Consider the following 12,949-nt stretch of genomic DNA (forward strand, 5'->3'; position numbering starts at 1 on the left):
CCGAGGGCGCACCCGGGCCCGGCGTCCCCGGGAGGGACCGACAGTGCCGGGATTGGGCGCCAGGACAGTGGAGCTGAAAGAGGTGGTTCGGCCCCGCCAGATGCCGCCTTCAAAGTTAGAGAGAAGAAAACTTCAGCTCCAGGGAGACTCGGACCGCTATGCTCACCGCGCCCCGCGAACCCGGCGCCCCTGAGAGAAGCCCCGCACCCGCCTCTGCCTCCGCGCTCCCCTCCCGCCCGGCCCCGGGGGCCCGGCGCCTGGATCGGCGGTGACTGCGTCCGCGCGAAGGACCCAACCAGGGGGCGGGGAGGGGGCGGGGGCCGGGCAACGTGGCCACGGGAGGAAGTTTCCTGAAGTTGTCGGTTTATTCCGGAGCCTGGCCCGCGACCCGGCCAGATCGCCGAGGCCGCCCTGCTCGGGAGAGGTCTGAGTTGGGGTGCTAAGGGAGGAAGGTGCCCCGAGCCCGAGAGCGGCTTTTCCTCCTTCTCTTGGCTTGTCCCTCGCCTTCCAGGCGCGCCACGGGGATAGGATTTGGATTGAAGAAGACGAGGAAAGCTTGGGGTCTCCGGCGCAGCTCCTCCCAGGCCGATACCCCCTCCTCAGGTCGGAGCTCCGTAGACAGTCTCCCGGGACCAAGCCGCGGGGTACCGGACCCCACCAGGATTATAAAACTGTACGGAAGAACCCCCCAAAAGGCTGGTCACCATGTGGGGGCTGCTGATCTGGACTCTGCTGGTCTTGCACCAGATCCTCTCGGCCGGAGCCCAAGGTACGGAGAGTCACCCCCACGTGGGGTGGGGAGGGGGCGGGGAGGGTGGCGGGAGCTCGCTGGACTCGCGGTGGCCTCCTGGACCCCGGGCTTAGCCCAGGCAGAACCTTCTCCAGGGAGTTTCAGGACCCTTTCCCCGAGTTTGGGGGCTCTCGGGGGGGTGGGGCCGGTGTTCTTAGACTTGTGGCTTCCGAATGAGGAAAGGTAGGCGTCCTTGCTGGGAGGCGTCGCCCGTACAGGCTGAGAAGAGCCTAAGGATTGGGGGGGGGGGTATCATTCCCTTCCCCCGGGGCTGTGGGTGCTCTTGGGCTGGCATGGGAGGGGCTCGTGCGAGGCTCATCGCCCGGCTGCACCCAGCTCCTCCGGCCAGACTCCAGGTTCCCCGCTCCGTGTCAGTGGGGAAGGGCAAGGCCCTGCCGGGCACGCGCTGGCCGACCTGGGCGAGGGACCCTGGGGCGGGAGGGCAGCGGGAAGGGGCCCAAGCCGCGCGCTGGGTGCCAGGAGGGTCGCCCTGAGAGGACAGTTGCCGGTCCTGGCCACTTCCCAGAGTCCGCGGCTAGCTGCCTGGCCGGCTGCCCCGGGTCTGGGGGTGCTTCGCGGTGCGCGCGGGAGCCGAGGTCACCGGTGCAGCCCCGGACCCACCGGGGGGTGGGAGTAGGGTGATGTACTGGGAGGTTCTGCGTCCCTCTTCCCTCCCACCCGCCCAGACACTCCAGCATCCTGCCTTTGAAGCCAGCTCCCCTGGCTGCTCAATTGTCTCTGCAGCCGCGGCTCGCTCTGACCTGGAGCTGCCTGGAGCTGCCTCACAGTGGAGAAGGGCTGGTGGATTTGGGGGTGGGAGTATTAGGAAAGAGGAGGAGGCGTGACCCGCACTGTCCCCCTCCAGAGGGCGGATGCCCAGACATCCCCCCCGTCCTTGGGCAGGTCCCGGCGGGGGAGAGGGCTGTACCGTGCTTTCTTGCCTTTGGGGTTCCTAGATCCAGGCAGTGGTGCCAGCGGTGTCCGAGCGGCGCCTGCTGGGGGCGGAGGGAGAGGAAGCCTGGACTGAGCTCCAGGACCCCCAGGGCTTGGCCTTCCCTCTTCCAGGCTCCGAAGGGGTCCTGGGCCCACCCCTGGGGCTCCAGTCTGTGGAACCTGCAACCTCAAAAGGGCCCCGCCCCACGAGCCACAGGGAAGAAGGGACCCCAGTGCGCTCAGCGTCAGGCAGTCCAGAGAGCCAAGATCAAAGAGATAAAAACAATCAGCTCTCACTTGCGGGGCCGAGGGGAGGATTTTACAATGTAATTTACATTAAAGCACTTAGAAATTTTGTAACGGGCCCTGTGAATGTAAGATAATAAAAGTTATTATTATTTTTATGATCATCATAAAATCTTCCAGCAGGCAGGGACTTCAGAGGTCATCATATTCTAACAGTCATTTAACAGATGGGAAAACTGAGGTCCGCGGGTATTAGGTGACTTGCCCAAGGCTGCTGGGTGATCTGAGGGTGGGAGTCAGGACTGGGACCAGGAGACTTCTAAGCCCCTCTCCTGGTACCAGGACCATCTGCGGCTGGGGTGGGCTTGCTGGGGTGGGGTCCTTCTAAGGGTCAGGGGAGGACTGTGAGTGAGGCTGGCAGAGTAGGAATGGGTTAGTCTGTCCTGGGGCACGTCAGGTTTGCTCTGAGATGCCATGGGGTTACTAGCTGAGAGCTAGAAGGCAGGAAGGCTCTGAGGGGTATCAGTTTCTGAACGGATGCCTCTGACTTAATTATTGCACGGCCTCCAGCAACGGCACAAGTTCCCTGGGCAGGTGGCTCCCTAGTTTTTGTCCCACCCAGGACCAGGTGTGTAAGGAGTCCTCAGGGCACCTGTAGGTCCTTCCTTCTGGGTCAGCAAGTCGCTTCCATGCCCCACCTCCACACCTGTCCCATCCACCCAAGGCCAAGATTCCACCCATCCATTCTGGGGAAGCTCAGGCCAGGCCCCCTCGTGTCCCTGTGCTTCCTGTGGGAGGGATTCGCCATGTCAGAAGCGGTGAAGGTCTCTTTGATTGATTCACTCTCTCCCCCACTTCTCGTTTGCTGTCTGTTTGAGTGTGGCTGCCCAGATTCCCTGCTGCTCCGTTTGTGTTCTCTGGCTCTGAGAGTTTTCCAGCATCCTTCAGTTACTCTCCTTCCGTTTATCTCCTGGGCGGCAAACCACGCAGAGGATTGTGGGAACCTGGTCTCAGTGCAGGTTTCGGGGCAATGCTGCACTGTGTGTCAGGGGAGCAGGGTCGGGCGTGGGGCTCAAGGATCCTTTATCTGCTTTGGGGTTAGAGGGTAGAATTTCTCCTTTGCGTCTCTTTCAAGTTTGAGGTCGTGCCATTAACCCTTTGGGGCGGTTGTTTGTCACTTCTGAGCCCATGAGCCCCGTTCTCCAGTCATGACACAGAGTGGGGGACCAAGCAGTGGAGCAAAGCTCACATCGGCCACTACCAGACTTCATCTAGACTTAGCCTCATTTTCTTCAGGTGTGGAACCTGGGCAGCGTCACCTATTTATACTGAAAGCCACCATTCGATCTTTTCCCTCAAAACTCAGTGTCACACAGTTCACACTTTCCCCAAACTAAGCAATGTTGGAGAAAAGAGCAGAGTTGATAAGAGTCAAGGTACTTGGGGATGGGGGGGTGCAGGGAGCAGGCACCTGGTACAAAGAAGGGGCTTGATAAAGGGCAATTGTTATTATTATTGTTATTGTGGTTGTTTTTACACTGTAAGTCAAGGGACCGTAAGGAGTGATTCCTTGCCACCCACCAAAAAGCCCTGAATGTCTTTTCCTCACCCGAGACCCTTCTTTGACTTCCTTCTGTGGCTGCATCACTGTGACTCAAAGCGGCCCTCCCGCAGGCCTGATCCAGAGCCCCGGGCACTCTGACTGGAGAGATCTGGGTGGGCCCGGATGTCTGCATTTCCACAAACACCTCAAAAGATGTTTCGTGATCAGGTGGACATCCTGAGGGGGTCGAGAAGCTGGACGAAAGGCGGCAGCAGCCCAGCCAGCTGGTCCAGAAGGTTCTTTCAAGAGAACGGTGCCTGAGGGAGGAACAGAGGGGAGTCTGAGCTGAGTGAACCAGGCAGCAGAAAACCCTGAGCAGGGATTGAGAAGCCCAGCCCCACAGGCTCCTGGAGGCTCTAGAGGGAGAAAGTTTAGTGCTGGGAGATAATCACAATAAAAGCCAAACAGCACTCGAGGGAGCGGGATGAAAGTTTAATTACATGGTGTGGCTAAGCTGTAATTATTAATTACTGACAGCAAAAAATAACTTATTGATCAGGGGCTTTTACTAATTACCGCAAGGCCGAGTGGCGTGCTTGCCCGGAGCTCAGCTATGTGTCAAAAGCCCCACAGGAGATGGGCTGGGGGGTGGGGGGCACCCCGCTCCCTACATCTCCTTCTCCCAGGGCCAGAGGGGTGACTCTCCACCCCTTACACCCCTCTCCCTCGCCCTGTGTGCCCCCTTGGCTTCAGCTGGGCAGTCTGCAACATTCTGCCTGTGGTTAAATGAGGGACCCGGTGTGGTACTCGTACTGGCTGCTGCAGATCGCTGCTGCCTGGAATGGACAGACTCAGGACCCCCACCCAGAGACTGAAGCACACTGGCAGCCTGCTACCTGCCTCAGAAACTCGCCCTTTCATGCATTTGTTTGGCAAATATTTATCGACCGTCTCTCCTTTATGTCCTCTACTGGAAGGCCAAAGCAAGGACCAGGAACCTTGTTCCACCAGGGAAGGGAGGCTGGGAAAGAGGCCAAGTCCTTTACAGCAGTTCTCTGTTTAAACAGTGCCTAAACGGCCAACTTTAAAATGCTGTGTTAAACTGTGTATTGGTATGCATTTGATTTGGGACCACGGGACACAGTTGGGCTGTAAGCTGAACGGTAATAGAGAATGAACCTGTTCTCTGTCCTAAGGACTAACATGAATCAGTGCATTTGACTTGAAAGAAACATGAAAAGTCATCTAGTGCTGTCCCCTGCCCACAAACGTGGGGCCAGTGGCAATGTGGCCTCTGCTTGCATACCCCCGGTGATGGGAGACTCACTACATTAAAAACAAGCCGGTTGTTAAACAGTTGTGCTTTACGTTGATGAAGCAGTGGGCCTCCCTGTGGCTGGTTTTCCTAGGATTTGGCTGCAGTTGAGGGAGTCTTCTGATTGGCTGAAACCTCTCCCTCCTTCCAACTCCTGGCCCCTCGGGGAGCCCAGAGACTGAGTTGGAGTTGATGCTGGGTGTTAGGGTGCTGCCTGTGGGATTTCCACCCTGCCCCCCCACCCCCAGCACGTTGCTGCAGATGGCCCTGGAGCTGCCTGAAGTGGTGGGAATTAGTCATCATAATTTGGGGCCTTGGGGTGCCAATAGCAACAAATGGGCCAGCAGCGGCTGCACTGCCTGTAATGGAAAGGAAAACAGGCTGGTTGCTGAGACATCCCGGCTACTCCTCGTCCTCCCCCCACTCCTGTCCCCACTCTGGGCAGAAGGCGGGGCCGGAGAGCGTGAGCGAGGCTGAGCAAGGGACCTGTGGGGCTGCTCGGGGTCCTGGGGGGAGAGCAGGGGGCGCCGCACAGCTTGTCTCTCCTCCAGATCCCCCGAAGCCAGGTGTCTGATCCAGAAAGCCCCTCTTGGAGCCCAGGAGCGCCACGGATGCCCCTCTCCTTCCGATACAGGAGGCGCCAACATGGCGATGATTGACTCCCAGCCTGGTTCCAGCCCCGCCTCCACTGCTGAGCCACCCGACCTGAGGCCCAGTTTCCTCATCTGTAAAATGAAGAAACAAAGTTTGTAAACAGGTGTTACCTACCTGTTAGGCTCTTTTTTTACGTTACATGGGATTATCCCCATCACTTTAAAAATGCTCTTTATAGATGTTAAGTGCTTATAACGTGAGGGCCACCAGGTGTGAGGCTGCCAGAATCCACGCCCCTCCCTCCTGCCCCATCTTCCCTCACTCCCGTCCACCACGTGCACTGACCACCTTTGTGTTGCTAGAACTTACCAGTCAAGCTCTGGCCTTTGAACTGGCGCGGGAGGGTCCTGCTGTGCCTGCAGCCTCGCCCACTCCTCCCCCATGTTGCCACCGCCCAATCTTTATTTCCTCAAGCCTTTCCTCTGTTGTCCCTTATCTGTCCCTAAGTGCTCCACAACGTGGTGTCTCCAGGCACCCACCCCTTCGCCTGCTTTCCTCCCTCTGCCGTCCTCAGCTCCATCGGACAGGTGTGGGCTTGTTTACTGTTGGTCTCTCTCATGTGGGCGGGGCTTTAGTTTATCCCTGGCTGTGTCTCCAGCTGCTTGGGCAGCGCCTGGCATGTAGAAGCCTGACCAATAGGAACAAATGAATGAAGAATACATGAATGAATGAATGAATGAATGAATGAATGAATGAACGCATGCTTACCTAAGGCATAAAGCCTTTGTCATGTGGACTCTACCTGCTTCTCTAGCTGTTCTCTGGTCACCCACGCTCTTTCATGGGCTCCTCTGCACATCACACACACCCCGGGCCATGGAGCCCTCACTGCACTGAGCAGCCAGGCACCGGAGGGGTGGGAGCCCTGCCCTCCAGAGTCCAGCCCTAGGCTTACATGGAATAGTTTCTATTGAGCCCCTATTCAGACTTTCTCGCCTCCATTCCCACGTTTTCCCACCTCTGGCCCTGCAGGTGAAGCTGCCTCTAGCAGCCTGGCCTCCAGAGTTGGGTGGTTCCAGGATCCTTGCTGAATCCCTACCAGCTGAACTCCATCTTTGTGATGTGGAGGAAATTGGGAGGACTGGCAGGGGGCTGAGGGGGTGGGTAATGCCCATCCAGGCATTTGAAGATATTTGGGAACCAGACGCCTTTTGAAATACACCAGAGGTAGAAGAAGACTTGCATCTACAATTAAGTGCTGTAGCCCGGCTCACTTCCTCTTGCAGCCCATTGGCCAGAGCTGATCACATGGTCCCACCCAGTGGTCCTTCCCAGGCAAGGGCGCTGGGGCGTGCAGGCTTCTGTGGGCTGGAAAAAGAGCATCTCTGTGCGCACTGGTGATGTCTAGCATTCCTCATAACTGCAGAGATGACACTGCGGTCTCCAGAAGTGCATTTCATATAGAGAATTACTTTACCCAAGACAGGGCCATCCCTAAAGCATTCCCCTGAGCTACCCCCAGTCCGTGCTCTTACTTCCCCACCTTTTGAATTTCTTCCTTAGGCTGTTGAGAAGTGGCACATGGAGTGGCCAGTGCGTTGGAACGGGGCCAAACTGGGTTCCAGCTCTGTCACTTTGGGTTAATCTATGCCCCTTTGCGTTCAATCACCGATATGTTCAAGCCCCGTTTGCTTGTTTGTAATACAAGGAGAAGTAAATGAGATAACACAAGCAGAGCATTCAGCGTGGAACCTGACATATCAGAAGCACTCAACAAGCTAATTCACCTGGATCTGTGCTTCTGGGTTTGCCCCGCCAGAGAGTCTTAAAGATAGGATCTCAGGTTGCATTTCATTTTCAGATTTCCCTCCCTGGTATTTTTACTTCATATTTCCCCCACATCTTCCTTTGGCTCCATTTTCTCTTGCATCTTCCCCAGTGTAGAATGACTCGATCTCTTCTCCTCATCTTACGGATCTGCAGAGGGGAAGCAAACCAACATTTGGTGCCCAGTTTTACGTGCTGGATAGTGTTAGGTGCATTATAGACGTTTCCCGCCTCCGTCTCCCTCAACTCCGTGTGGATAAACTGAGGCTCAGAGCAATTACCTGCCCAAGACCTGACAATTTGGAGGCAAGATGGGAAGATTTGAACCCAGGGCTCTATGATCCTTTTTCCACTGCCCCAGGCTGCCCCATGCCTCCACGGCATCCTTCACTGACATTTTTCCCAATGAGAGATGCTCAGCTAGTTGTGCTGTTAGGAGACCGCGGCTGATCCAGGGGCGGAAGTAGAGTTTGTAAATCACCCTGAGAATTCCCCCTCCTCCCCTTCTCGAGCCTCCTGGCTCTCATCTCTGCACTGGTCGTATCTTCACTGGACCTTAAGTTAGTAGAACATGAGAGGTCAGGAGAGGAACCCCTTTCTCCCTCTCCTCTCCTGCTTTCTCCTGTCCCCTCCCTAGGGTTGGGATGACCTGGAGATGTTTGATGGAGTCCCCTTAAGGTCATTTGTGGTGTTCATGACTGGCTAACTAGTGATGGAGCTATGCAAGAGTCTTCTAAACTGAATGAGGTGAGGAAGAGTAGCAATTAAATTTGATGTCATATAGGAAGCCATTAGTGACCCAGAGGGGTGATGAAATTTTAATGATGTGATAATCCTAAGAGGAGGAAATATTATTGGCATAATGCAGCCTGTGAATTCGGCTTCTCGAGGGCCTGCTGGAGCCAGGACCCTGGACCCGCCATGCCCGGACTTCTCTGTGGAGGTGCAAACATGCAAATATCTGGGAAGTTGTGTTCCCCAGAGCCTGAGCCATGGTCAGAACTGTGGCTGGGCACCTGCACACTTGGGTTGTTTCCACGTAATGTGAGTCAGTTCTGCATCTGGTACAGATGCCCTGTTCCCTGCTTTGAACCATGAGAGTCAATCCAGAATGTGCTGTCGGAGGGCCCGGGTGAGACAGCACAGGCCTCTGAGGAGCCTGAAATATAGAAGACTCCCTGGGTTCAAATCCTACCTGTCATCTACTGCTTGAATGACCTTGGATAAGTTACATAGCCAACCTGTGCCTCAGTTTTTTCATCTGCAAAATGGAGATAACAGTCATCCTAACCTCATGGGGTTGTTTTAATGCGATACATTAAGCTCTTCAGACAGAGCTTGGTGTATAGTAAACACTGAATAAGTGTTCATCATTGTCATTATTGTCATCTTGGTGTCAGGGAGGCAGGGTGATCTTTGGGCCCACAATTTGTCATGTGCCCTGTTCCCGAATACCTCTGTTCCCTTTATCTTTCACAGACCCAACTGTAGCATCTAAACTTCCACTATTAGGGATTCATTTATTTGACTAAGACTGTCTTTGCCTCCAGCTTGAAATGCAAATAACCCACATATTAAGCTATTATCATTTGTTCAGCCCTTGAGGTGAACGTTTTATACTAGGTCCTTTCTTAAAAACTCAAATTTCTGTGCGTAGCTTTCACCGACATCTCATTTTCTCTCCATCACAACCTGTGAAGGATTTTGGCCAGAAAGTATTAAGTTATTAACCTTGTTAGCATTGAAGTTCAGAAACACTAAGTAACTTGGCAAGGTCCCTTGACTTGTAAGAAAGAGACAATGAGGGGAGGTCAGCTGCTTCTTAGGTCATTGCTTTTGATCCTGTTAAGACATGCACATTTAGGAATGGCTCATCGCGCCGCTTTGGGATTTGGGAGCGGTCTCCTTTGACCACAAGCTCTGCCCCAGCTAGGGTGGGTGCGGGGTGGGGGTGCGCGCAGGGTGCAGGCTGAGATAGCCTCTCCTCTCTCTAAGGGAGCTCGGGGTTCTTTCTAGACACCCCATCTGCTCTCCCACTTCGCGAGAGGATCTGAATGCCAAGGCCTCTCCCATCACCCCCTCCCCATGGGTGGGCCTTCACCCCTGTGGTGTCCCCACCGCTGCGGTACCACGGCCAAGCCCTCCACAGTCTGCCCACGGCTGCAGTCTCCCCTCCCCTCCCCCAACTCCTGACCACCAGCGTGCTCACTGCCGTCACCTCCAGGAAGCCATCGGCACCCTTCCCTCCTCTCTCCTCTTCTGCACCCTTGACCCTCTGCCTCCCTGGGTCCCAAATACCTCCGAGCCCTCAGGGTGCCGATGGTCTAGGTGTCTCATTTGGCACTTGGCCTTGTTGGTTCTGAACTATCTTCTAATGTGCGTGTGACTGATTTCTCTAATTATAAACTCCTTGAGTTTAGATAATAACCCTTCATCAACAAGGATGGAGGTATTAGACATAAATTATGGTTCCCCATTAATGAAGTTAACCCTTTAAGGCAAGCAGGGTGCGGCAGGGGTAACAGTAACATCAGAGGGAGGGTAACAGTCTTGTGACGCCTTTCGGGCCTCAGAGGTCAGGACCTATTGTCACCTGGTCCCTCTTGGCCTCCACGTCCTCCTCAGTGGAAAAACACGGGGGCATAAATACAGCATTTCCAAGCTCTTCTGGGAAGGACTTCAGTGGTGGAGGAGGGCGGCCACGGGTGCCCTGGGGGATCTGGCCATGTAGCCTGAAGCTGCCCGCTATCTGCAGGACCTTTTCCTTTTTCATATTTTACTTTTTAAATGCATGAAATGTTGCATTCCATTCTGCAGTCTATCTGAATTCTATTTTAACACACAAAGAATATTTTAAAGCCAATTGATGTTGCTGGAAGCTGTGGTACGTCTGCCCCATGGCTTCCTGGACCCCCTGGGATAGATGTCAAAACTTGGCTTTGAAACACTTGAATAAGATGATCTGTGGGGCCACATCATCTGTAAGATTCTCAGATGCTTTACACATATATATTTCAACCATTTGTACTTAAGTTTTTCTGTAAGATTTTATCTACATACCCGCCTCCTAATGTACTTGTGTCGCAGATGCGACTGACCCCAGGCGACCATAACCATCTGCCATGTCTCATCTGGTGCCTTCTAGGGTGGTGAGTGTGAGCCTGAGGTCCCTAGAGGACCCTGCTGCTCGGGTGGTTGGTGTTTGCTGGGTCTCCCTGAGCACCGGTCATCTGCCCCATACCATTAGGGGGCCTGTCTCCTGGCCTCCCCTGGGGCCCTCCCTCCCTTCCCTTTTAATTTGCACTGAGCGTCGGGAGCATGAACACCACCACTGTAGCTGTGATGGAGGAAGAGTTGGGGGCAGGGCACTGAGCGAGGGCCTGAAGACCCTCCTAGTAAGAGGCGCTGGGCCCTGTGATAACTGTGTCCATCGCACAGGGGCCCTTCTTACTGACACGCGTCAGTGCCTTCCAGAGCTGAGGGTACCGGAAGCCCACCCCTGGCAAAGCAGGGCCCGAGTGTGGTCGCACCCCAGCAGCCTCTCCACGTTTGTGCCCAAGCAGCACTCACTCAGTGTTCTAGATCAGTTTCAGTCACTCCTCTCCCCATTCCTCTTGGGGCTCCTGGGCTCCTGGAAGCAAAGCTCAGAGCATCCATGCACTCCCAGGCTCCCACGGGGTGGCCCGCCCTCCCCATTACCACTGTTTGTCCCTCCCTGCCCTGGACCAGAGGAGGTGCGGCCGCCCCGGACAGTGCCCAGCACTCACGCCTTCCTGCTCAGTCAACCTTGAAGTCTCCTCACTCAGGCAGCATGCTCAGTGACTTTGCAGGGCTCTGGCGGGCTCAGCCCAGTGGCCCTTGACCTCTCTTCTTGGAGCCCCCTCTCCCTGCCCTGGCGGAGCGGCTGTTGGCAGGGGTGGGTCGGTGGGCAGGGCATCGCAGGGCCAGAGCTGCTGAGGAGAGTTGGTGGCAGTTCCTCATTAGCTCTGCCCCAAACTCATTATCAGGCTGTGCATCACTGGGTGACAAATGGTTGTCGTCGGGGCAGTGATAAATCCACTGCTGTCAGTGTTGATGTGATTGCACTAATGAAGAGGAATCAGCCAGGGAGAGAGGAGACGTTTCTGGCTGTGGCTCCCAGTGGCTGGAGAGCTCTGCCCACTGCCCATTCTCCCTGCCCCGGGAAGACAGAGGCCTGGGCGTCGGGGAGAGGAAGAGAGGTGTTGGCATTTGACCCCTTTTCCCTAAGGCTCCGGTGGATGAAGAACCTAGAAGATGCCGGAGCCTTCAGGAAAAAGGAACATTGTTCGGCCCCAGGGAGCGAGAGAGGGTGTGATAAGGGGGCCCCTAGCCTCAGCCTGGGCCTTGGACAGAGGCAAGTGGGACCCGCTGGATGGACCGCTGTGCTTTTGATGGTTCAGCCTCCCTCACGGGGCCCTGGCTGAGAGCCTCGGCAGGAAGGCGTGGGGAGGAACACAGACCCATTGTCTGCACCCCGCTGCCTGCCACCTCGCCTGCGATGTTAAGACTCATTGTCTGTCCAGGAACTTGGAATGTTCAGCCCCAGGGCGCGGGGAGCAGGCCTCTGACTTCAGCTTCTCTTGTGCCTCTGCTGGGTAAGAGCTCAGGGGCTCTGGGTCCTCTGAGCCCAGCCTGAGTGTCCGAGTGAAGCAAGGACATGCCTCTGAGATGCTGACACGCAGATGAGGGCAAGGGAGTGGCTGAGTCATGGGGCTGGGCCTTGGGACATCTGGGGATTGAGGGGAGGCTGGATGAAGGAGGGGGTACCCTTGCTTCAGGGGCCTCTGGAGCACATTCTCAGAGCCCAGAAGTAACCTGCCTCGTTATCGCAAGTGAGAAGGTGGCCCGGGGCGGTGGGGCTCACACCCGGGCCATCCTCGGACCCGCCAGCGGGCCTGGTGGAATGCAGATTCCCAGGCATCGCCCCCAGAGCATCTGGTAACAGGTTCCCAGGTGATGTGCAGCTGCTGGTCCCAGGGCCACACTTTGAGAAGGGCCAGCCTAAAGGTTTGAGAAGCCAGGGTGCCTCAGTGGTGGCCACACAGAGGACCGTGGCGAAGCTCTGTTAACAAGACCTGTGAAATTCGCGTTGTACCTGAGAGGTGGGAACCGCCGCTCTGTCCTTCACCATCAGAAGTTCTTGCTCCCAATGTCCTTCCTTAAAAGGAAAAAAAAAAAAAAAAGCCCAGCTAGAGGCCTCCTTCCTGGGAGAGCAAGGGCAGGGAGTGAAGTCATCACTGGCAGAAACAGCTTTTGCTAGAAGCGCCAAAGTAACCCTGATGTGTTGACGGATAACAAAGCCTCGATTCTCTAAGCACCTACTTTCGCCAACACAGGGCCTGGGGTCCAGCACAGATTAAGGCAGGTCCTGGCTCTCAAATTGTTCACAGTCAAATGAGGGCATCAAGTGTGTGGTCAGTAGTCGAGGACAGTGTGAGGGGCGCCAGTGCAGGTGGGAGCCAGGTGATGGGGGTTGCCTGGGAATGCTGCCCCAGCGGAGGCTTCCTGGAGGAGGTGACCTTGAAGCTGAGGTCTCATAGGATGGGAGGGGCCCCATCTTCCTCAGGGAGCACTGGGGGCTTTGTTTTTGTTTTGATATGATAAACTGGATCTATTTAAAAGTCCATCAAGAGGATCACTTGTTATATCATGTGTGTATAACACCTAAGATCATCACCCA

At 55.5% G+C, this 12,949-nt stretch overlaps 1 protein-coding gene across 2 annotated transcripts in view; it reads left to right on the plus strand.

Moving 5' to 3' along the window:
• Positions 1-314: 314 nt before the first annotated feature.
• The window catches only part of SDK2 (sidekick cell adhesion molecule 2), a 246,430-nt gene continuing 233,795 nt past the window's right edge, over positions 315-12,949 (plus strand). Inside the window, exon 1 of one of the 2 annotated variants that reach the window (XM_032456926.1) lies at positions 315-769. In XM_032456926.1, coding sequence (XP_032312817.1) covers positions 706-769 — 64 coding nt within the window. In that variant the 5' untranslated portion in view covers positions 315-705. The remainder of the gene's footprint in view (positions 770-12,949) is intronic. The other variant, XM_032456928.1, reaches the window with a different exon arrangement.

Source organism: Camelus ferus, chromosome 16 (assembly GCF_009834535.1).
Source record: "Camelus ferus isolate YT-003-E chromosome 16, BCGSAC_Cfer_1.0, whole genome shotgun sequence".
In the NCBI taxonomy this organism is placed as follows: domain Eukaryota; kingdom Metazoa; phylum Chordata; class Mammalia; order Artiodactyla; family Camelidae; genus Camelus; species Camelus ferus.